The 25647-nt window shown below is 34.6% G+C and overlaps 1 protein-coding gene across 11 annotated transcripts in view; it reads left to right on the top strand.

Moving 5' to 3' along the window:
• The window catches only part of AKAP7 (A-kinase anchoring protein 7), a 218735-nt gene that overhangs the window by 18605 nt on the left and 174483 nt on the right, over positions 1 to 25647 (top strand). For all 11 annotated transcript variants that reach the window (XM_016428895.2, XM_016428896.2, XM_016428902.2 and 8 more), the window contains 2 exons: positions 6262 to 6404; positions 21528 to 21664. In XM_016428895.2, coding sequence (XP_016284381.2) covers positions 6262 to 6404; positions 21528 to 21664 — 280 coding nt within the window. The remainder of the gene's footprint in view (positions 1 to 6261; positions 6405 to 21527; positions 21665 to 25647) is intronic.

Here is a 25647-nt window from a genome sequence, read left to right on the forward strand (position 1 = left end):
ATGTATATACCTATTTGGGTGGTGGACCTTTATGAACAGCCATTGAACTAAGATGAGGGAAAATAGCTTAGGTGGGACCCTGAGAGTGATAAGCTGATCTGGAAAGTTTTTCAATAGTAAAAAAAGTAAAATTATTCCTTTGATATTGATTTAGTCATTTGTCCAGGTAGTTTCCAGATTGTGCCCTACTTGACTGAAGATCCAGATTCACTTGGAGTTTCACCAAGGAAAGGTGGATGGAGCTAGATTACTCCCAATTTCATTATTTTGAGGATGATAAAATCAGCCCCACCTGCTTCTGCTGTATCTCAGTTGGAACAATAGGTAAACAAGATGTTCCATTCTTTCAGTGGAAATCTCTAGATGAATGTTTTTGTTAGCCCTCATTTTAGAGGCCAGAGAAGGACGTAATGATCTTGAGGAATTCATTATATTTAGTATTATTGAGGCTCTTCTGCAACTTGACCATGAAGGTCACCTGTTCACATTCTAATGTCTGAATACTCACAGCTTGATTGATTTGATGTAGTCTAGAACCAAGCCACACTTTTGTGGGAGCTACTGATTTGCTTGCTGATGAATGACTTTAGTCTATATTGTAGTTCAAAAATCTATTGAAATTAGTGGCCAAACAAAGCACTCTCCATGGACAGGGCCAAGCCTATTTTATCAGATGTCTAATCAATAAGATCATGTTCATTGATCCTATGGGAGTCTCTGGACTTAATTCAGTTTTGTATATTGCAAGATGTGCCTCAGGAAGATTAATCATGCCTTTTAGCTTTAATCCTAGGGTAGACATATTAAGGCCTATCTACAATGGGAGGTTGGGGTGGGGAGGAATTCTGGCTCCATTAATTGAATATTTTCCTTTTCATTTGCCTAGGAATTATGATTTGAATGAGGAGTTAGTGCTAGAACCTCAAAGTAGATGGGGAACTATGCAAGGACTGGGATGAATTAACATTCTCCAGACTTTCATGGTACTTAATAGCTGATTCAACCCTCAAGGGTGAGACTGGAGATCTAGAACTATGCCAAGAATTAAGGTCAGAAAGGACAATTTTCAATTGTTATACTTGGGGTACAAAAAAACTGAATAATTGTCTATAACAAAACAAATATTTGGGGGTTCAGCTAGAAAACCAGTTGGTCACAAATTAGCAATGTAATCCTATTTAATAAGCAAATGATATTGGAATGCACAAATAGGAGCACTATATCACAAAATATCTATGGAAGCTATCCTTTTTATGCTCAGCTCCCAATATACCTTCACCTTTTTAATTCCAAGATTTATAACAAAATTGTATTATAGCTACCCTCATTCCAGTGAAAACTAAAATATATATATACACATATATATTTAAAGATTGAAAAATAAGACTTCAGAAAAATAAAATTTCTGCTATTCAGCATTGAGAATAGGGAATAACTAACTTAATGACTTAAAACCATGAAGAATTCTCATACAAGTCGTAGGTGCCTCTGCTTCATATTTAACTGGGACTAAAGTCAGAAAGACCCACATTCATATCTTGAATATAGACACTTATTATGTGACCTGGGCAAGCCAACCTCTGTTTGCCTCAGTTTTTCCATCTATAAAGTGGGAATCATTATAGTACCTATATCCCAAGGTTTTTTGAGGACCAAATGAGATAATTATTGTAAGGTTCTTAGGACAGTGTCAGACATATAATAAGAGTTTTATAATTGTCAGTTATTATTATTATAATACAAATAGTAGGTGCCTTTGCTTCATACAAGGGAGAGTATGAACCTAGAGTCAGACTCAATTTTTTCAACTATAAAAATGAAGATAATTATAGAACGTATCTTAGAGTTTTTATTTTGTGAGGATCAAATGAGATAATACTTATAAAAAGTGCTTAATATAGTTCCTGGTACATAGAAATTACTATTATAGATATTTATTCCCCTTCCTCCCCACCCCCTTTCTTTTCTAAGGCAGAGCAATTTATAAACTGTAAAATTAAAGAGTTTAGGCCAGGGATTAACTGTTTTTTGTGTTATGAATCACTTTGGTAATATGGTGAAGCCTATGGATCCTTTCTCAGAATAATATTTTTAAATGCATAAAGTAAAATAGTATTATGAAGAAAGCCAATTATTTCAAAGTACAGTTATCAAAATATTAAAAGGAAGTGAACATGGACCCTGGATAATGAATCACTAAGTTAAAGTGTCTACAAGGAATTTCCTAATGATGTGAAAGATATTCAATTAACCAATTCAATTCAATAGATACTTATTAAGTTGCTTCTTATCCCTGGGCTCAATTTCCTGTTAGATGAGCTAAGTGGACTCTATATTTAGTTTATCCTGTAAATTCTTTAGTATTAGTATTCATCTCTCATTCTGAACACAAGAACTGTTAGTGATGGAAATGGACTATGTAATCCATTTGACATGATGTTTTCTGCATGTAATTTTTTTTAATTGGCTGAGTTTATAGTGTAACTAAAGACTTAATATTCCAGGCAGGTTGACACAAAATTGTATCAATTATCTGGTCTTGAAAGACTAGTTTTGAGTAAATCATGCTTTAGATCACCATTTAAAATGTTAAAAAATATAAAGATATAAGTTTAAACTCACATAATGTTAAAAGAATAAGTTAAATGGCCTTTTTTAAATAGCTAAGATATTACTTATGTCCTCTCCCCTATCTCATTGCTCATATAGAACGATATAAGGGAATGACAAGATTATCTTAATGTATTTGAGAAGCAGATGTAATAAAAAAGTAAATATTTGTAAAAAATAATCTCCCTATGTAATATTTTAGTCAAAGTTTCAGGATTCTTTCCCACCAAACCTTTTGCCAGATATACTAACACATAAAATCAACTGGCTTGAATTTTATGTACTTAAATTGCCATATTGCAGTGGAATCAGATCAGAAGGGGGAAGATATGTCAAAACAAATGGTATTGGAGAGACAGGTAGACAATATTTTCTTGTATTTTTTATCTTTCATTGTTGAGTCCTTATTCAGTGTTAGGTATTATTACATTCCATTCTTGAGAATTTACATTGGTGTATGATGGCAGACCTTTTAGAGACTTTAGTGCCCCTCACGCTGCATGTGAGCCCACTGCCTTACCCAATACAGGGGAGGGAGGAAGTGCTCCCATTGACTGCTGGACAGATGGGCTGGTCCTGTGAGAAATGTCCTCAGGCACACGGGGAGAGAGGGAGGGGAGCCATACCTCCCAGCATGTGTGCCATAGGTTTGCCAACATGGATGGAAGGGCGTCACTGATGTAGATATTAGCATTCTTTAATTTGCAAACCAAGTCTACATGGGTTTGAAATAAGTTATTTTTTTTTGGAAGTTGATTTACCTTCCTAATTCTGTTTGGAATTAAGTAAAATATAAAAAATTAAAACATTTAAAAAAAGCATATCTTGTTAAATTTAGTTTGGGCTTGTATTACAGCATATTTGTATAGCTTGAGTACACACTGATGGGAAGAAAAAGTGTTTTGAATTTGCTTGATGTGAGTTGCTTTATTATTTTTCTTGGCTAATTTAATCAACCCAATCAAGAACTTTTTTTCCTTTTATTTTTTTTCCAATTACATGTAGAAACATTTTTTTTAATAATTGCTTTCTGTCATTTTGCAATTCAGAGTCTCTCCTTTCCCTTGTCTTCCCCTCCTAGGTTGTAAATGGTCTGTTATAGGTTATACCAGTGCTTTCATGCAATACATGTCTTTCCATATTCCCCTCATGCTGTAACAAAAGATGCATATCACATGTTCAATAAAAAACTCAATAAGGAGATAAAGTGAAAGATTATGCTTTGATATGCAATCTTCCAACAGTTCCTTCTTTGGCTTTGGATAGCATTTTTTATCATGTGTCCTTTGGGGTTATCTTGGGACCTTGTTTTGCTGATAATAGTTTAGTCCTTCATAGTTGATCGTCATACAACATTTCTGTTACTATATATACTATTCTCCTGGTTCTGTTCACTTCACTTTACATCAGTTCATGTAAGTCTTTCCAGGTAATTAATAATTATTAAGTGCCTGTTGTGTGTCAAGTTCTAGACTCTGGGGAAATATTACTGAGAGTGAAATAACTCCTCTTTTCAAGGAGTATACATATGCAAAATTAAGTTGCCTGGCACATAGTTAGCACTTATAAATGCTTGATCTTTTTATTAGTGTTGTATAGCTCCTGTTTAAAAAATACATACCTATGTAAATTATGTTAATATTAATCTGGTTCAGTTTAACATTTATTTAGCAACTATTCTGTTCCAGGTATTGGGAATTTCATGATTTCCCAGTAATGTTTCACAGAAGAATTTGTACATTTTTTGTCATTTCTGCTATGTGATTTTATGTTCCAATATTAATAAAATTTCTATAGCATTATTATAGAGATTCTTCAATGAAATCCTTCTCTTGATGCCTAATCATATTATAGAGATGACTTTAGATGGTCAAGGGATCACAAGTGTCTGGTCCTACCAAGCTGGAAGTATTGGACCAGCTACAAGCTATATGTTTTATAATTGTGTTTGAAGAGACATCACTGCGTAGGTTCTAGAATGATGATTTTTTTTTTCATCCATAGACACAATCTACTAAATCGTAGAGAGATCATCCACATTAATATAGGGAGGACCCACAATGATAGAATCTTGAGGTAATAAAGTATATGTAGAGACCTAAATGACTCAGTAGGGATAGAGATACAAGCCTGGAAATGGGAAGTCCTGGGTTCAAATTTGGTCTCTGATAACTTCCAAGCTGTGTGACTTTGGGCAAGTCAACCTCAAATGCCTAACCCTTATACTTTTTCTGCCTTGGAACTGATACTTAGTATTGATTCTAAGACAGGGTTTTTTTTTTAAGTTATTGTGATATAATTTAACAAGCACTAACTAAAGGAATCATGAGACCTGGGTTCTATATCTACATATGCCATACACATACTAGCTATATAATCTTAATTAACTCAGCCTCTTGATTTTAGCTTTACATGTGAAATGAGGCATCATATTAAAAATCTCTCTAAGATTTATCTCTTTCATTTCATACTTCTCTAATTCAGGTTTATAGAATATTAAAAAATGATTATTCTAATTTAAAATCCATCCATGAAAGCCTTTCTTATACTTTTGATTTAGTCAAACTACAAACATTTCATCATCATCAGAATATAGATCCCAAGAATTAAGACAGACCTGAGAGAACACTAAACCCAACCCCTTCATTTTAAAGGTAAAGGTACTGAGGCCTAGGAAGTTTACGGGACTTTCCCAGTCTCTTAGCACTCATAAAAATTTTGGAGGTTAGGGATTTGAACCTAGAATATCTAGATTACAGATCCAGGATCTTTTCCACTATAGTACCATGCTACTTCCAAGTAGTAGTTGGATGTTGTGGATACAAAGGAAAAAAAAAAAGAAGCAACCCCCAGCCTCAAGGAACTTATATTCTAACAGAGGAAACATTTAAACATTAATTAGTCAATAAATATTTATTAAGCAAATTCTATGTGCCAACATGTGTTAAGTGCTGAGGATACAAAATATGGCAAAAAAACAAAATATGGCAAAAAAAACAAAATATGGCAAAAAAAACCCCAAAAATATGGCAAAAAAAAGCTGTCAAGGAACTCACAGCCTAATAAAGGAGAAAATTTGAAAATTATCATGTACAAATAAGCTAATATCAGAATAAATCTGAAACAAAGAGAAGATACCATAAGAAGGATCAGGAAAGCTTTCTTGAAGAAAGTGACATTTTAGCTGGAACTTAATGACAGAAAAGCTGAGGAGGGAGAGTATTCCATGCAAAAGGAATAGCCAATGAATATGTCTAGTTAGGAGATGGCATGGAATAATAGGGAGGCCAGTGTCAGTGCATTGAAAAGTGGGGGATTTAAGAAGTAAGTAAATGAGAAAGGTGAATGGGCAAAATTTTATATAGGGAGCACTAATCCCTGAAGTTATCAAGAAAAAGGCCTTGTGTAAGAAATATTTGAGTTGAACTTTGAAGGAAATAAGAGTTTCCAAGAGGTAGAGATAAGGAGGAAGGTGCATCCCAGGTATGAGGAACAGCTTTCCAAAACTATGGAATTGAGAGATGTAAGAATAATATTCATCATAAGTAATGAATGGGTAACTTTTTCATAATGCTATTCCTGTGTTTGCCTCATATTACTCAATGAATACATTATAAGAAGAATATTGTTGTTTGACTTTTATTTCCCTAGTACCTATTGGACCTGAAATAAATTCAAAGAAGAGACAGGAAAAAATGGGACCAGGGAAAGAAGACCTAATGAAGAAGAGGAATAAAAAGAAAAAAGATTATCAACCTAATTATTTCCTCTCTATTCCTATCACCAACAAAGAGGTGCCGTTATTTTTTTTGTTATTTGGGGCTTTATTAAATATTTGTTATAAACAGTTTTTTTATGACTAAGAAAATGTAATAGGATTTTAAGCTACATGGAACAGCTGCTTCAGTATCTAAACAAATGATTTATAATGGCTATTGAATAATACTGTTAGTAGTGGTGATATGAATGCCTGATTGTCTTTCCCAGCATCTGCTTTCCTCACCTGGAAAGCCTTTGACTACATCCCTTGATTCAGTGGTAAGATCAGAGGTCAATGTCTTAGTAAGCAAATAAAACTCTGGATTCCTTGCTGATTTATTGTTAGTGTGGGAGAACTTGTCCTAGTTAAACCTAGTTAAAGAAAACTAGGCTTGATAGGTGCATTTGTGACACTGCAATGCTGGTTCATGCAAAGTAATTTCTTTTGAAATTATATATCAAAATGTTATTTAGTTATTGAATTTGCACATTGGTCAATATTTGATGAAATTAGAAAATGAATGCTGTAAATAAAAATTTAGAGGTGGAAATGGGTACCATTTATCTATTAAGAAAAATTTATATCATGAAGAGAAAAAATCACAAGTGTCTATAATTATAGTTATCCCATCCATATTGTTGGGGTCAGGGGTTCAACACCCCCATGATCTAGAAAATCTGCATAAAATATTTTGGCTCTCCCTTTGTACCAGAGAAGTATGAATTTTTTCCTTTTTATCTTATTGAAAAATTTCAGTTAAGTATACATTTCAGAGTTTCTAAACTTTTTCTGTGTTGCCTGTTGGCCTTCATGTGCTAGTCTGCAGCTTCTGTGAAACTCTCCCTAAATTCCTATTTGATTTCTTATGGCAAAACACAATATATTGAAACTGCAGTGGGGAAAGTTGTGATGTGGCAAGGATAACTGTATTGTTCAATCAAATGCATAAGATATTAAAATGCTAACAGGTAGATCAGTTCATTTGGAAGATATATTGCATCATGGCTAAGTATAAAAAGCCAACTCTAGATTATTTGAAAAGGGATTAAATTCCTGTCTGCCACTCCTCCCAGAACTTCTCCTCCCAGAACTTCTAACTTCATGTCTGATCCCTTGTGACCACACGGCCCACTGCCTGAAAATCTAGAACTCATTCTAGTTCTAATTTTTCACCGTTTTTGTTACATTTTAATTTTCCTGGCAATCTAACCTTCATGTATAATATTCCAAAGGCAGCCCAAAGCCTAAATACCAACATGTGGATAAACTTTTGGAATGTATGTTGTAAGTTGAAGACTGTATGTGATATCCATTATTAGAGTACTTTATGAACTATATATGCTTTTATATAATAGTCTGGAAACAATCTATATTACAAAAATTTTGCTTCTGCTCTTACATCACCCTTATAGGATAGTTAATGTTGAAATATAGAAGCATTGTGATACAATGTATAGAATGCTGGGCTTAGGGTCTGTTAAACTTTGATTCATATTTTTGCCTTTGACAAAATGAATCACTTAACTTTTATGTGTCCTAAGTAGCTCCCTAGGATGTATTCAGTTTCTTAAATAATAGTCAGGTTGGTATCTGGTTTGAGAGTCTTTCCATACTGAAAATCTCCCATACTGCTGGTATCACAGATTCTTTGTATAATTTCATATTAATTTAATAGAAACAAGAAACATGGCTTTTTGTATTAACTGTTTATAAGATTTAGTTAATTTCATGTTACCATACTCCATAGCAAATTTTTAGTTGTATCAAGTTTAAAATAAATGAAAATTATAGGCTTCTCCATTGCATCAGTGGATCTATGCATTGGCACAAATTGCAAGCCATCTATACCTCATCCTATCTTCTAATGTGGTAGGTAATTATTAAAGAGTCAGAGTCATCCTAGGAGTCAGGAATTTGGAGGTCTGTTTAAGATATGCTTTCAAGTGTGACTTTTGAAATTCTGCCTACAACCACCGGGAAAGTGCCTGCTCAAACTCAGGCAATGTGGCATGTCTTCAGTCCTGACCTGGGTCCTCCTAACATGGCAGGTATTTTTGGAATCCCAGGGTGGTATTCAAAACACATTTTCTTATAGCAAGAAACATTGTTATCATATAATATGTCCTATAAAACTAAATATTATTATTCTGCTTGAAGCACATTAAGAGTTAAGTTTTATCATTTAGCTTGGGAACCTATATATTATCTATAAAATTGTTTAGGTAGGAAAATGTGCTCTTAGTTCCAAATAAATGACTTAAGAGTGAAATTTTGGAATATGACCCATTTGTAACTTGGAAACTGTACTGTGGTGGATAACTCTACTTTTGATGTCTTCATTTTGACCTCTCTTTTTAAGAACTAAAAATCCAGAGCCCTCTAGGCTTCTGGTTTTAAAGTGTTAGGTCATGTCTTTTGTAGTTTGACGTATGGAAAATAATTTCTTCATAGTTCTAAGGAAAATAATTTTATTTTAAAATGAATCAAAAAACTCCTTGAACATGAGAAAGCATCATGAAAATGCCATTTTGATGAATTTGGCACAACTAAATAAAAGAAAGTACACAGACTTCTTTTTAAAAAGATTTTATTTATTTAATAAATTAATTTAGAATATTTTTCCATGGTTACATGATTCATGTTCTTTCCCTTCCCTCTCCCCTCCTCCTTCCCTTATCCAACGAGCAGTTCAACTGGGTTTTACATGTATCACTGATCCAAGACCTATTTCCATATTATTGATATTTGTAATAGTGTGGCCTTTTAGAGTCTACATCCCCAATCATATCCCCATTGAACTATGCAATCAAGGAAATGTTTTTCTTCTGTGTTTCTACTCCTACAGTTTTGTCTCTGGATGTGGATAGTCTCATAAGTCCCTCAGAATTGTCCTGGATCATTGCATTGCTAGTAGAGAAGTTCATTAGGTTTAATTGTACCACAGTGTATCAGTCTCTACATATAAGGTTCTCCTCGTTCTGCTTCTCTCACTCTGCATTGATTCCTGGAGGTTTTTCCAGTTCACATGGAATTCCTCCAGTTCATTATTCCTTTTAGCATAATATTATTCCATCACCAGCATATGCCACAATTTATTCAGTCATTCCCTAGTCAAAGGGAATCCCCTCATTTTCCAATTTTTGGCCACCACAAAGTGTAGAGTCATGTCTGTAGTCAAAATCTGTAGAGTCATGAAGGTGATGACTAGATAGAGAGATGATTGTTATGATGATGCAATTACTAAAGATGATATTGATTTGATTACTATGATTAGAGCAATAGTGGTGGAAAAGGAGTATGGGAGATAGCGGGGGGAATGTCTGGATAGTGTATGAAACATGGCCTCATAGTTCAGAGCCAGATCTGGAGGACGTTGAAACCAAGGTTAAGGTGTTCATGCTGCCTGGCCAGCTCTGTCCCTTTGGCCTCAGGCCATCCCTTCTGTTCCACTGGGGAAAGCCTACCTGACTTGAGACAGAGATGATGTTCCTGGGGTGAGGTGGGGTGGGAGGAGGGGTTGAACTAATTCCTAACCAAGAGCTAGGGACCCATGGGTGCCCCTCACCAGCACTATGTTCTCTGTCCCGCTTGCTGATTGGCTCAGTGACTATAGCATTAGTCTGTTTTCTCTCCTACTACTTTGTGGATTTTCATCTATCTTGGGGGTGGGGGGGGGCTGTGTGTGTGATAATGACTAGTGTAGGGAAATAGAGGAGTTCATTAGATAGAGGTGAAAGTCAGTCCAAGTGTCAAAGTCAGGAAGCCTACCTCTGTAACATTTTTATTATGCAGCAAACTGTTTAAGTCAAACTCTTTGTGTTTAAATTTCATAAAGAACAGTTTTTAATTTGCATTGGTAGAGAGAGTGCACCCTTGAGTTCTCTATACCTATTAAATCATAGGTATGGTCCAAAAATAGGACAGAAGAAAATTGGAATGTGAATATAGAAGGTAAGTTTCAAAAAACAACTGTTAAGCTTCATAATATAAACAAAACCACTATCAAAAATAATGATCTTAGTTATGATGTCTTTTCCTTGTAGTTTACATGTATTTTGAATTAGAATTTTCAAATGATGTGAGAAATTTTGTATATTTATTATTTATGAAGGAAGCATTGTCATCTTTATGTATATTAAATTTGGTATGGTTGTAGTGTTTTTATACATGGAAATCTGCTTTTGATTCATTCAGTTTAGTCCCAGAAATTACATAAGTAATGAAATATTTAAGATTATAATAAGTAAGTTATTTAAAAATTTCCCTCAGTGTTACATATAGATCTGGTTTTAATTTTACCCTTAAGTTAATATGACTTATAGTCACATCTGTATAGCATCATAACCTCAGAAATACTTAAGATCAGACCTTCTCTGCATTTTCTATGTAAATTACAGAAAAATGATTCCCTTATAAAATAAAGAGTCTGTCATTTAAAAAAATACCATTTTTATAATGTTAAGCCTGAAGACTTTAGAGGTTGCTTTGACATAGTGTTTGGAGAGAATTGTATCTAAAAGTAGACCTGAGTTTAAATCCTACCCCTGACACATACTGACTATGAGACTTTACCTAAGCAATTTATTTAACCTATTAGAGTCCCAGATAATTTGCTAGATGTGTAAATTGAAGAACAATCACAAGTGTTGATTGTTAGAGGAGTCGCCTCACTGGGAAATTTCTATGCCAATGATATTAAAGGGCTATTCCTTTTACCCTCAAAAACCAAAAGGAATAAGAAATATTTCCCAAAAGAAAGTAAAAGAAAACGGTTACTATTTATCATGTTTTTGTCATACAATTACATGTAACATGTTATGTATATTATATAATCCAACATTATATTTAGCCCATGCAATTAAGATTGTTAGTTAAGCATATGTATTTTAATATGCATATTTATTGATCTTCAAAGGATTAGAATCTCATAGGCTTGACTTTCATACTTTATTATTAACAAGTTCTATGGGAATACAGAGAAGGCAGATAGTGGGAGCTTAATAAATGTGTAGCTTCTTCAAAATGTTTTGCATTCATTTTAATTTAGTGTTCTGTAAGCCTTTTGGAGAATTAATTTATTTGCAAGGAGACACTCAACCCAGTGATTTGTTCAGAGACCCTTGCAAGCAAATTATAGAGCTAAGTTTTTTTTAAAAGTCTCTTGACTATCCAAAATGAGCTCTCTTGCCACCATACCATACTGCCTCAGAAAAATGACCCCATGTCCATCCATTCTTCTTTTTCTTTTTATTGTTTAATTTTAATTTTTTCTTCAATTACATGTGAAAAGAGTTTCCAACTTTTTTCAAAGAATATTGAGTTTCAAAGTCTCTCCCTCCCACCTTCCCTTTAAATGTTAAGTAATCTCATATCAATTTTATATATGCAGTTATATAAAATATTTTTCCATATCATTCCTTTTATGGAAGGAAATTCAAATAGAAAAAAATTAAGAAAGTGAAAAAATTTTGCTTTTGTCTGTATTCAGACAGTCCTTTTTCTCTGAAAGTCGATGGCATTTTTTTTTATCATGAGTTCTTTGGGATAGTTTTGGATCATATTATTGCTGAGGATAGCTGTTATTTGCAGTTGTTCATTGTAAAGTATTCCAATAGACAATTTTCTCCTGTTCTGCTTCTTTTTTTTTTTTGCACGACTATAGAGAACTTTGATTACTTTGTTTGAGAACTGCCAGTTCATATCCTTTGACCATTTATCAAATGGGGAATGACTTGTATTCTTACACATTCAACTCATTTCTCTTTATTAGAGAAACTTGTAAAAAAATAATTTGCATCATTATGATTCCTATGTATTACTTTACCACCTATTTACCTGTTTAGTTTCTGACTTCCACCTCCTCCTCGCATATACCCTCTTTTCAATCATCCCCACCCCCTTCTCTTATCTTTTTCTCTTCCTATTTTCCTACAGTGTAAGATAGCTTTCTATACCCATTTCCTAGTCCCTTTTTAAAGTAGAGATGTTGATGGGAGTGGGATGGAAAGACTCATGTGGAGAGGGCTTATTAAAGGCTTCCTTCCCTTTTCAGGTAGGCCATTCCTGCATATAGTGTAGAGGGTCACTTTATAACCATAAACTGGAAAAAATTAAAAATCTCTTACCTTGGCTAAAGTAACCAATATATGTCATTTATTTTTTTTTGTCAGAATAATAAGTTGATTACTACAATGTTAGACTTGTGGGAGGAGAAAGATAAGTAACATCCAAACAATTATATAGCAAGTGAGAGCACAAGGATGAGAGGTTAGGAGAGTAGCCTGGAGTGGGGCCAGGAGATGCTTTCCCAAGCTACCTAAGTAATGGTAAGGTAAATAAGATTTAAAAAAACAAAAATAAAAAACTTCGTGTTATCTGTAGTCAACAGAAGTAACTTTTTTTCTTCCTGGCTTTCACAGTGTTCAGATCTTCTTTCATCCAGCCAAAGACTATCTCCTTGTCATCTAGCCAGTCAGACTAAACAGTACTGGGAGTCATTCATATTGGATCTAGCATTTGGTATAGATAAGATGCCAGGATTTTCATGCCCAAGAATGAGATCTGCATCAACACATATTTTCCCCATCAACGGACTGCTCCTGGTGCTGGGTGTGTGAAGTTACCACACTGGCACTTGAACCCAGGAATTTCTTGGAAAGCAGAATTCTTTGTTAACAAGTCTAAAGAATAGATGTTTTCTTCTGTCTTTGAAACCTTATCTGCAAATTGCTTGACAGTTAGTGGCTCAAGGACTTGGTTTACTTAAAAGTTGAAATGTACAAAATCAGTCAATAAGCATTTATTCAGTAACTTGGATGTTCCTGGCTCTGGGAATAACAACAACAAAGGAGCAGCAAAAAACAATTCCTATCCTCAAGGAGGTCACAGTCTAATGGGGGAGACAATATGCAAATATAAATGTTCAACTAGTTATATTTAAATTAAAGAGGAAATAATAGAGAAGTCTGGCTTAAGAAAGAAATAGGAAGGTTTCCTATAAAAGATGCAATTTTAACAGGGACCTAAAGAAAGGAAGCTAGGAGGCAAAGATGTGGAGAGAAAATAACCTAGATATGGATGATAACCACAGAAAATACTATTTTAGTTGAGAGCTAATAGGTAAGAGTGTTTTGTTTAGAGAACAACAGGTGGGACAGTATCATTGGATGGAATAAAAGAATTGACCAGTTCTAGATGGTTAGGCTGGGGCAGGCAGCCTTCGCAAAGGGGACAGAACAGAGGTGTCAAATATTTGGCTCACATGTGCTCTAAAACTCTCCTCAGAGATTAGAAAGAGATTAAGATGTAATTGGGAGATATTTAACAAAAAATAGATAAAAATACAATAGAATATAAATAATGTTAATATGGGGGTTTCTTGGTCACTATAGGGTTCCTTATGTACAATTTAGTGCCCAATTTTTTTCAGTTCAACACCACTAGTGTTGATCCAAGCAAAATATGGGCTTCTTCAGGGATGGTATCAACAAAGCCTGAAATAACCAATATTTTACATCAAAAGGCATAACTACTGGGATATTAGTTTTTCTAGTATTTTCATAAGTTTAAATAAATAACATTGATAGTATGTGCTCAAGTTCTTACCCATACTATTTTTTTTATAATGAATGAAATATGTGTTGCTCTTTTGGGGCTTTTAAAAAAATCTCTATTGCTTAGTGTGGCGCATAGTAAGAACTTAGTAAGTGCTTGTCAACTGACTTGAATGATGTAGTATATCCACATATAGTTAGAATCTGTGTGGCTTAATATATGGGGAATCAGCCCTGAAGTCAGGAATAAGTTGGTTCAAGTTTCTCCTCTGAAATATATTGGCTATGTTATTCTGGATAAATCATGTAATACTCAGTGTTCCAGGTAGCACTCAAAGAAATTTTAGTCATGCATTGGTGGAAGAAGTATCTGTACCAAAAATTATTTATGCCAGTGAAGCCTCAGATCTGTTCCAAAACATATAAATTATAATATTATTTTATATTTTAATTCTTTATGCATAGTTAACACTTTATTTCTAAGTATCAAAGTTCCTTTTAGAATGTATAACATGGGATGATATAGTACATTCTTTTATCAAGTTATTTTTTAGATCAATAAATAATTTAAATAGATGGATTTGGGATTGAAATTAGAATTTCCCCAGTTCAAATACTATACCTTCTCATTTTTATTTTTTTCCTGTTTTGATACTGATTTCAGTCTTTGCTAATACAGGTCAAAGCACACAACTGCCCACAGACAGAATTTAAAAAAAATTGCTGATGTCATTTATTTTTACATTAGAATGATTCCCATGGCCTTACTACTTCTCCATTAAAGAACCTTTTCATATAACAAAGAAAAGCCTATTAAATAAAATCAGCTGGCCTAATAAACCTGTCTGATAACACATGCAGCATCCTCCACATTTCCAGATAAAGGAGGGAGGACTACATATAGTCATCTTTTCTCTATGACCAAGACTGGTCACTAAACATGTACAATATTCAACTTTATTGTTCTTTTTAATTAAATTGGTATAGTCATTTTATTTACACTTTCCTGGTTCTGCTTACTTCATTTCGTTAGTTCATATAAGTCTTCCTGTGTTTCCCTAAAGGGCTCATATCCGTCCTTTCTTCTTATATGGATAGTTCACTACATTCATATGCCATTCTTTGTTCAGCCATTACCTAACTAATGAGCACCTACTTTTGTCCTCCTTTTTAGCTACCACAAAAATTGTTGCTATGAATATTTTGGTATATGTGAAATCAGTATTTTCCTATCTTTAAGCTCATTAGAGTATATGTCCCCAATGAGCTCTTTAGATTGTATAAAATATGAACAATTTAGTCATGGCCAAAAGTTTTTTAAATAATATTTTATTTTTCCCCAATTATAATCACAAAAGTTTTTAATAACCACGTAAAAATATTTTTCAATTCCAGATTCTCTCCTTCCTTCCCACCTTCTCTCCCTCCAATCCCTTCCACTTCCTTGAGACAGAAAGCCATCTGATATAGATTTTACCTGTGAAATCATAAAAAACATTTTTCCTTAGTAGTCACTTTGTGGAAAAGATCTCAAAGAAAATAAAAAAGTGAAATATAGTATGTTTTGGTCTTTATTCATATTCCATCAGTTCCTTTCCTGAAGGCAGATGGTTTTCATCCTGAGTCTTTCGGGGTAGTCTTGTATCATTGTATTGCTAAGAATAACTAGGTTATTTATAGTTGTTTAAAAAAAATAGTGCAGTTACTTTGTATGATGTTCTTCTGGTTCTGCTCACTTCACTTGGCATCAGTTCATGTTAGTCTTTCCAGGTTTTTCTGAATTCATCCCACTTGTCATTTCTTAGAGCATAATAGTATTCTATTCCAGTTATATGTACCACAGTTTCTTCAGCCATTCCCCAATTGATGGACAACCCCTCAATTTCCACTTCTTGGCTACCATAAAAAGAGTGGCAATAAATATTTTTGTGTGAATAAGTCCTTTTATTTGACAAAAAGTGCTTGGAAAATTGGAAAACAATATGGGAAAAATTAGGCTTACATCAACATCTTTCACCCTATATCAAGATAAATTCAAAATGGATAAATGACTTAAATGTAAAGAGGGAAATTATAAATAAATTAGAGTAACATACAATAGTATACCTGTCAGATCTATGGGAAAGGGAATAATTTAAGACCAAGTAGGAGATACAAAACATTACAGAATGTAAAATGGATAATTTTGACTATATAAATAAAACCAATGCAACCAAAATTAGAAGGAAAGCAACAAACTGGGAAAAAAATTTGTAACAAAATTTTCTGAGAAAGATCTAATTTCTCAAATATAAAAGGAATTGAGTCAAATATACTAGAAATTAAGCCATTTCCTAAATGACAAATGTTGAAGGGATATGAATAGGCAGTTTTCAGATGAAGAAATCAAAGATATCAATAATCACATGAAAAAGTATTCTAAATTCCTCCTGATTAGAGAAATGCAAATTAAAACAACTCTGAGATACCATCTCACACCTAGCAGAATGGCCAATATGACAGTAAAGGAAAATAATAAATGTTGGAGGGGATGTGGCAAAATTGGGACACTAATGCATTGTTGGTAGAGTTGTGAATTGATCCAGCCATCCTGGAAGGCAATTTGGGATTATACCCAAAGGGCTTTAAAAGAATGCCTGCCTTTGATTCAGCTATACCACTACTAGGTTTGTACTCCAAAGAAATAAAAAAAAAAGTTTGTACAAAAATATAGCCTCACTCTTTGTGGTGGCAAAAAATTTTGAAAATGAGGGGGTGTCCATTTGTACTCCAAAGAAATAAAAAGTTTGTACAAAAATATTTATAGGGTTGCTTTTTGTGGTGGCAAAAAATTTTTGAAAATGAGGGGGTGTCCATCGATTGAGGAATGGCTGAACAAATTGTGGTATATAATGGTAATGAAATACTACTGTGCTATAAGGAATGATGAACTGCTTGATTTCTATAAAAACTGGGAAGACCTCCACGAACTGATGCAGTGAAATGAGCAGAACTAGGAGAATATTATACACAGAAATTGAAACATTGTGGGACAATCAAATGTAATCGACTTTGCTAACTAATAGCAATGCAGTGATCCAGGACAATGCTGAGAGACTTATGAGAAAGAATGCTATCCATATCAAGAGAAAGAACTGTTGGGAGTAGAAATGCAATAGAAAAACATGATTTATCACTTGTTTATATGGGTTTTGGAGGTTGGTTTTAAAAGATTGCTCTATTACAAAAATGAATAAAATAGAAATAGTTATTGAGTGATAATACCATGTATATATAACTCAATGGAATTGCTTTTTAGTTCTGGGAGGGAGGAGGGAAGTGGCAAGGAAAAGAATATGAATAATGTAACCATGGGAAAATACTTAAAATAAAAATTAATTAAAAAAACAGACAAATAAGTCTTTTTCCTTTAATTTTCTTTTTAAAAAATAAACAAAATAGTTACTACTTTTTGATAAATCTAATCTAAAACCTAAAGATTAAAACCAAGCCTTTAAAAATTAGCCTTTTGGGGGAGTGAGAGGGAAGATCCAAAAGAGAATATATTACATTTCATTAATAGTTTCTTTTTAAAAATGCCCCTTGAATCCATATACTTTTTTTTTCACATTAGTTCCCCTCCCAGGCCCCTAAGAATGCAATTTTATGTTAGTTTCTTACTGTTAATCAGGGCTAAGAGAAATATAGCAGTTTGCAGCATAAAATAATCTTTTTTTTCTATTAGTGCCAATTGTAATGGTTAGAATGGGTTTGATTAAATTATAAGAATAACATAGCTGCGCTCTTTGTGGTGACCAAAAACTGGAAAACGAGGGGATGCCCATCAATTGGGGAATGGCTGAGCAAATTGTGGTATATGTTGGTGATGGAATACTATTGTGCTAAAAGGAATAATAAAGTAGAGGAATTCCATGGAGACTGGAACAACCTCCAGGAAGTGATGCAGAGCGAGAGGAGCAGAACCAGGAGAACATTTGTACACAGAGACTAATACACTGTGGTATAATCGAACGTAATGGACTTCTCCATTAGTGGCGGTGTAATGTCCCTGAACAATTTGCAGGGATCTAGGAGGAAAAAAGAACACCATTCATAAGCAGAGGATAAACTGAGGGAGTAGAAACACTGAGGAAAAGCAACTGCCTGAATACAGCAGTTGAGGGGACATGACAGAGGAGAGACTCTAAATGAACACTCTAATGCAAATATCAACATAGCAATGGGTTCGAATCAAGAAAACATGTAATGCCCAGTGGATTTACACGTCGGCTATGGGGGGGGGAGGAAAAGAAAATGATCTATGTCTTTAATGAATAATGCTTGGAAATGATCAAATACAATATTAAAAAAAAATTATAAGAATAAAAAAAATGTGGTCACCATTCATAGAAATTAACCCTTAAGTCACAAGACAAGTTAATAGCTCTAATAGCTTTATTATAGTAAGATAAAGATAATGAGAGGAAAATACAGAAAGGTAAAGCTAACACCCCATAATCTTTCCCATAACCTCAGTTTCAGAAAAAAAAAAACCCTCTGCTTCCTGCCCAGTCTTACCTGAAATGCCATTCCCTTCACCCACTAACTCTTCTACATCACCTACATCACCTACATCTACACCTCTCCCCCTCTCCCTGGAACCAATCACACTTCCTCAATTAGCCTGGCATCACTCAAGGGGGAAGTGCCTATGGAATTAATTCCCTGGTTGCTGATTGACCCAAATTCAAAACAAATTGAAGGGAAGTCTAAATCTCTGATTGATCAAATCAACATACAAATTTCCTTTCTCACCCCCCCCATGATTCTATTGGGTGATGAGCATGTTGAAATCTCCTGAATTGAGGGTCTTGGGAGGTCAACATGCCTAGTATCCCCAGTGAATCATTTCAAATAACCAGGGTATATCTCTTAAATATTCTTTCACTAAATATGTATAAAACATTGCCCTTTCTAAGGAGAAATTACAGCAACCTGGGAACAAGAGGGAAAGAAAAAAGATAGAAAATAGAACCTATAATGAATAGATGCAGTGACAAAAGCCAATTAGGGGGCATTCCCTTTGGCATAAGAATTTACATTTAGAGTAAATGTGTCAAACTCCTTCAATTCAGTTCATTCTGGATCTCTTGATGCAGCATATGGTTTCTGCAGGCATCTCCATGGCACCCTCTTTAAAAAATGTGCTTTCCAATTGAGGCACTGGTGAGTCTCTTCTCTTAAAATTCCTCCAAAAGATTTTCAAACTTTGGATTTTAGGACAATCATACAATTAAAACATTACACAATACTGTCAGAAATCAACAAGTATTACTTTTATAGAACCTTTTATAGATCAATACCCTATTAGGCGCTCTGACAGATCCCAGAGGAGTAGGATATCCACCCCTACTTTAAGGCACTTTTAATCTAGTTATGTAATAATAATAATAATAACTTCAGTTTTCCAGTTATATGTACATTGATTATAGAGACATATAAGACTTAGGAGTTATATTGTAAGTACATTGTTCATTTATAGTGTGCTGCTTACCAAATGATCAACATTCCTTCTTTGTGCATCATAGAGGTGGCTCTTTGCCTCAGGAAATATTATTTCAAGTACTACTATGTAATTTCCTATAAATTAACTCATTTTCAGAAGTGACTTGTGGAGCTATGGAATGTTGAGAGGCTTTGGTTAATTGTGAAGGGTGGAGAAGAGAAGAGGCTCTTTAGGATCAGGATGCAGAAAGTAAGGGAAACTTACTTCCAGGAAGTGATTACATCAAATAGTAATTTCCTTTTTCAATTTGGGAAGCAGTAAGGAAGAAAAAAATAACTGTATGTGGGACAAACTGAGTGGGGAGAAGGTCTCTAGTGATCCTCATGGCATCTTAAAAGATTTCTTCTGTAAAAATAATGTTAGTATTATGCCACCAAAGGGGCAGAGCTAGATAATTTTGAAGGCTGCAAGAAATCTACTGTCAGGACATTCAGTTGAAAACAAAGAATTTAATATCCTATCCACACATAGAGAATTAGCTAGCCAGTTCAAACCTCAAAAAAAAAAATCTAGCTTTTGTGGGAAAGAATGTGATTCAAATGTGCCATGTGGTTACATTATGAACAAGAATGAGATGTAAATTAGCATTTATTAAGTACCTACTATGTTCCAGTCCCTGTGCTAAATACTGAGGACACTAAAGAAGGTGAATGATAGACATTATTATTCTTAAACTCAGTCTAATAGGAAAAAAAAAACCACCTGAATCCAACTGAGGAAAATAAAGGTAAAGACAGGATTGATTAGAATGCTTTGGAGGAAAGGCATTACGCTTTAGAGAGAATGGGAAAGGCTCCAAGAAGTTTTAGCAGAAACTTGAAGTTGGAGGAGCAAGGAGGCAGGGGGAAGGAGTTAAAGCATTCCAGACATGGAGGAGAGCCAGTGAAAATGGCCCAGCGTCAGGAAATGGAGAGTCTAATTTGAGGAATACTACAGAGAGCAATGTCAGTGGATTGTAGTTTAGGTAGAGGTGAGTAAGTTATCAGAAGTCTGCAAAGGGAGGAAGAGGCCAGGCTTAAAGAGGTGTAAAAGCCATGCAAAGAATTTCATATTTGATTCCAGAAGTTATAGAAGGTCACTGGCATTTATTGAATGGGGGAATGACATGGTTAGAATTGTGTTTCAAGAACTGCCGACCAGAGTGGGGAGAAACTTGAGGCCCGGGAGACCAACCTGAAGTCTATGGCAGTAGTACAGTCATGAAGTGATAAGAGCCTCCCCCTCGGTGGGGGCAGACTCAGAAGAGAGAAAGGAAGGGAGAGGACAGGAATGATATTATGGAAATAAAATTGGCAGCCCTGGGCAACAGATTAGATGCGAAAGATGAAATAAAACAAGTTAAGGATGGCACCTAGATTGTGAGGCTGGATGCGAGGATGGGGGTGTCCTAGATAGCAATAGGGAAGTTAGGAAAAGGACAGAGTTTGAGAGGAATGGTGGCAAATTCAGTTTTGGACATATTTAAGACATCTGTGTGACATTCAGTTGACGATATCCTATAGTTAATTGAAGATGCAAGCCTGGAAGTCAGAAGAGACATGAGGACAAAAAATCTGAATAATCATTTTATGTGGAGATGATGGTAAACTATTTGGGAACTGGTGAGATCACCAAGGGAAATAGCATAAAGGAAGAAGAGAAGAGAGCCCAGGAGAAGAGCCTTTGAGGATGCCTGCAGCTAATGGGTTTGACTTGAAGAGCCAGTAAAGGAGACTGAGGAGGTGTTCAGACAAGTAGGCAGAGAACCAAGAGAGAGCAGTGCTATGAAAAGAAATATTTTACATCTTGTCTTTACAACTTTATCTATAAGATGAGTTTAGATGATCTCAGAGATTTTCAACTAAATTATCCCATGATTCTATGATTCATAAATTATAGTAAAGGAACTAGTTCAATCATATATGATAGTCAAGGAAAGTCACATAAATATTGAAGAATATGTTTGCTTAAATTATCCTATTATGTTGTGGTTGTTTTTTCCTCTATTTTTAAAAAAAGATTGCATCTTGGCAATAATGTTCAGTTTTGCCTCATTGTTAGTTTTTATTTCTTTGATTAGATTACAAGAGGAATACAAACCCTGCAAAACACAATAATACAGCAAGATAAGCGGCTGTCCAGAGTAATGTCCAATTGTGGTTCTTTCCATGTTACCCTCCTAGTGATGCATTTACTAAATGAAGAGGAAGTTAACATGTAAGTATTTTGAGATAAATATTTTCTTTGCTATTCTTCCTCCAAGCTCTAATCATTATATAAGCACAGAAGAGAAAGAAGTAGAGTTGAACACCTCAAAAATAGATTAAAGGAATATTAATATTTAAAATTTTACTTCATTCAAATCATGATGACAGGGAAGTGATCTGATCCTACATTCTCTAAAAATATGTCAGTGGAATGTAGACTTTTTTTAGGCTCTACCAAAGAGGAGAGGTTTTGAGTAGAGCTTATTTAACAAATCGTTTTTGGGAATCCAAGAAGTTGTGATTGAGTCAAAGCCACAGAGCTATTTAGAGACAGAACTGGAACTTGTACAAAATACTGTTTCCTTTTTTTTGTTGTTGTTGCAACAGACATTTATTAAATACCTCCTATAGGCAAGACAGAATGCTGGGCACCCAGCTGTCAAATAGGTTCTGCTTTCAGGAACTTTCTAGTGTAATGAAGGGAGGGATTAATATGTAAATAACCATGATATATAGGACAGTGAGCAGAGAGAAATCTTAGTAAAATGTTATGACAAAATTAAGACCGAAGGTGATTTTAACCCGAGGTAGGACTTGGGGATTCAGGGAAGGCTTTATTGTAAACCTTAAAATTTCTTAGACTTATAAATGTTGGAAATTTCAAATTTCCAACATTTATAAGTCTAAGAAATTTTAAGGTTTACAATCCCCCCTCCTGGCTGGCTCACCATCAGGGGGGATTGTAAACCTTAAAATTTCTTAGAACCTCCCATGCCAATGGGGTTCACATTCCAATAGAGTTCCCACTCTCAATAGGAAATTTTTCAAGTATGAAATTTCCCAATGATGAAATTTCCAACATTTATAAGTCTAAGAAATTTTAAGGTTTACAATATGAAGAAAGAGACTGTTTGGTGTAGTGTAAAGAGTCAATTAATTTTGTATTACAGGCCTTTTCCAATATTATTTTTCTCATCTGGTACTTGTGTAACTTTTGGCTAGTCGTTTGTCCTCTTTAAGCCTCAGTTTCTTCCTCCATAAAACAAAGAGACTAGACTAGATGATCTCTAAAGTCTATTCCAGCTCTAAATCTATGATTCTATGAGTTCAGTTAGAAGGCTTCAAGAGCAAGGTAGGTCTGCTATATCATACCATGTTTTATTACAATATGTGTAGAACCAGATTGATCCAGAATCTTATTTTGTGTTATAGTGGTCAATAAGTACATTTCAGTGTTCTAAGATTGTTCTGCTTTTTAAAAAATTCCACAAACTATACATATCTTGTATAGAAGACATTTTATTTTCTCTCTATGGATAAACAGAAGAGACTTCTCGTTGGCCTTAATATATTAGGGTGTACACCTTAGCATATTTCTGAGTTCAGATCTTAGGATCTCACAATCAGTAGCACTCATAGAGGCCACCTAGTCATACTCATATCTGAACAAAAATTCCTTCTCCATCATTTTCAAAAGTGGTCATCTAATCTCTGCTTAAATACTGATATTGAAGATTTACTGCCTCCCAAAGCAGACTCTCTCATTTTGAGAAAGTTCTAATGGTTAGATTCTTCACTTATATTAAGGCTTATAATTTTTACCCATTTACCCAAGCCAGAACAAGATTAATTCCTCTTCTCAAGACTAACCTTTTTATATTTGAAGAAAGCTATTACTGAAAGTCTTCACCAGTGATAGTTTACTCAGTTCTTTTAACCAGCCCTCTTAACATCCTGGTCCTCTTCTTCTGAATATGCTCATTCTAGTCTATATTCTCCCCTCATTGTGGTTTTCAGAACCATACAGATAAAGTTTCATAAAGGTAGAGGACACTGAAATTCTTACTTCCTTGGTTCTAGACACTGCTTCTCAGTACTTCCCAGGTAAGGATAGTACTAATTTTTTGGACTGCCGATCTTCATTTTTATCTCATCTTGAGCCTATAGTAAACATCTGCACAACTAAGTGTGGTGGCAAGGTCAGATTCTTTGGGTGTGCCAACAGAAAATTTTTTCTGCATTATCCTTGATCTGTTAATTACTTCTCTTTGAGTTCAGTCACTAAATCAATTAAGAACTTATAGTACTAAACTATCAGCTAATCCTCCTCTCTCCATTATATAAATGATAGGATAAAACTCTTTATCACGTGTTTTGAATAAATCTAAATATATGATGGTTAAAATATTCCACATCTTCTAATCTAATAAGTAGATAAATAAGTACACAAATAAATAAGAAAAGTTACTCTAGTATGGCCTGTTCTTGATAAAGCCATGTTGGCATTCAATAGCACTGTTTTCTTGAAGAAGGCTTCTAATGTATTAGGAAATGACCCAATTTATTTGTAGTTTTGTCATTGCTGATAGTCTAATACTTTATATCTTTAATGTGGGCAATGAAATAATTCTCTATCATATTTAATACCATGTGAAACTAAAAATATGTTTATGTGCATGCTATATATATATATATATACACATATCTGAATAGAATATCACTGAGGCAAACTAATACTTTTAGATCTCCCTAATTGACTCTATTCCACTAAGAACAGTAGCTTTTCCAAACCATTCATCCCTTCTCAAACCTCTGTGGCTCCCCTTCTTCTTACTCTCATAATTGAGAAACTTGTCTCTTATTTCACTGAAGAAAGTGAGGCCTTCATGGAGAGCTCTCTCTTCTTCTTTATCTTGCATCCCTCATACTTTCTGCTCAAAGTCTCCTTGACTTTGACTGATAGGAAAAAGTAGTCCTAATTGCCAAGACAAAACCATCTTTCTGCATAAGAGACTCCACTTTATCCAGTTTTCTCCATATTGCCCTCTTTGTCTAATCTGCTGGCTGTTTTCCTACTGCATGTAGTTCTGCTCCTGTCTCTCACACCCTCAAAAACCTCTCAGTTGATCTATTTCCACTAGCTGGTATGCCATATCTTTCTTTCCTTTTGTGGCTAAACTCTTTAGAAATTGTATACAATTACTGCATCTTCTGTCTTTCTCTGCACTCTTTTTAAAATTCTCCATTATCTGTCATTTGACTTCATCATTTAATCAAAATGGTTCTCTTCAAAGTTACTAATGATTACTTAATTCATAAACCTTTTTTCAAACCTTATCCTTCTTGACCTCTCTGCAACCAGTCACCCTCTTCTCCTTGATAATCAATATTCTTTTGGTTTCTGTGGCATTACTTTTTTCCTCCTACCTGTGTGTCTCCCTTCCTCTCAGTCTCCCTTGCCAGACCTTTAATCAGGTTGTGCTTGCTAACTGTGTGTCCCCTAGGACGCTGGACCCTGGAACCACATCTCTTTTCTCTCTATACTAATTCCTGTGGTATATCAAGAGATTTCATGGATTCAGTTATCATCTCTATGCAAATGATTCTCAGATCTTTGCCCAGCCGTAACTTCTCTCTTGACCTTCAGACTTCCATCTCCAGCTGTCTATATTAGTTGGTCAGTCATTAAACATTTACTAAGTGCCTACTGTGTGTCAGACACTGCTAAACAATGGGGGTATAGATAGAGGAAAAAAACAGATCTCATATAATGGAGGACACAGCAAGAAAACAAGTAGGTACAGGGTAAACAGTAAATAAGAAAAAGAAAGCACGGGAATTAAGAGGACTTAGAAAAGGCATCAAATAGAAGAGAATTAAGATGACTTAGAAAAGGTATCAAATAGAAGAGGATTTTAGTTGGGACTTGGAGGAAGCCAGGGAAATCAGCAGGCGGAGATGGAAAAGGCTGGCATTCTTGACATGGGGGACAGTCAGGAAATCAGTGACTTCCTTCAACATCCCACTTTCTACAAGAAGTCTTTCTCAATCTTCCTTAATCTTAGAGCCTTTCCTCTGAGGTTACCTCCCATTTATCCGGATAGTGTACATGTTGTTTTCATGATTTTTTTTGCCATTAAACCTCAAAGTTCCTTAAGCAGAGACTGTGTTTTGTCTTGCTTTGTTTCCCCAGTGCTTAGAACATAGTGAGTG

The sequence above is a fragment of the Monodelphis domestica genome, chromosome 2 (assembly GCF_027887165.1).
Source record: "Monodelphis domestica isolate mMonDom1 chromosome 2, mMonDom1.pri, whole genome shotgun sequence".
Taxonomy (NCBI): Eukaryota; Metazoa; Chordata; class Mammalia; order Didelphimorphia; family Didelphidae; genus Monodelphis; species Monodelphis domestica.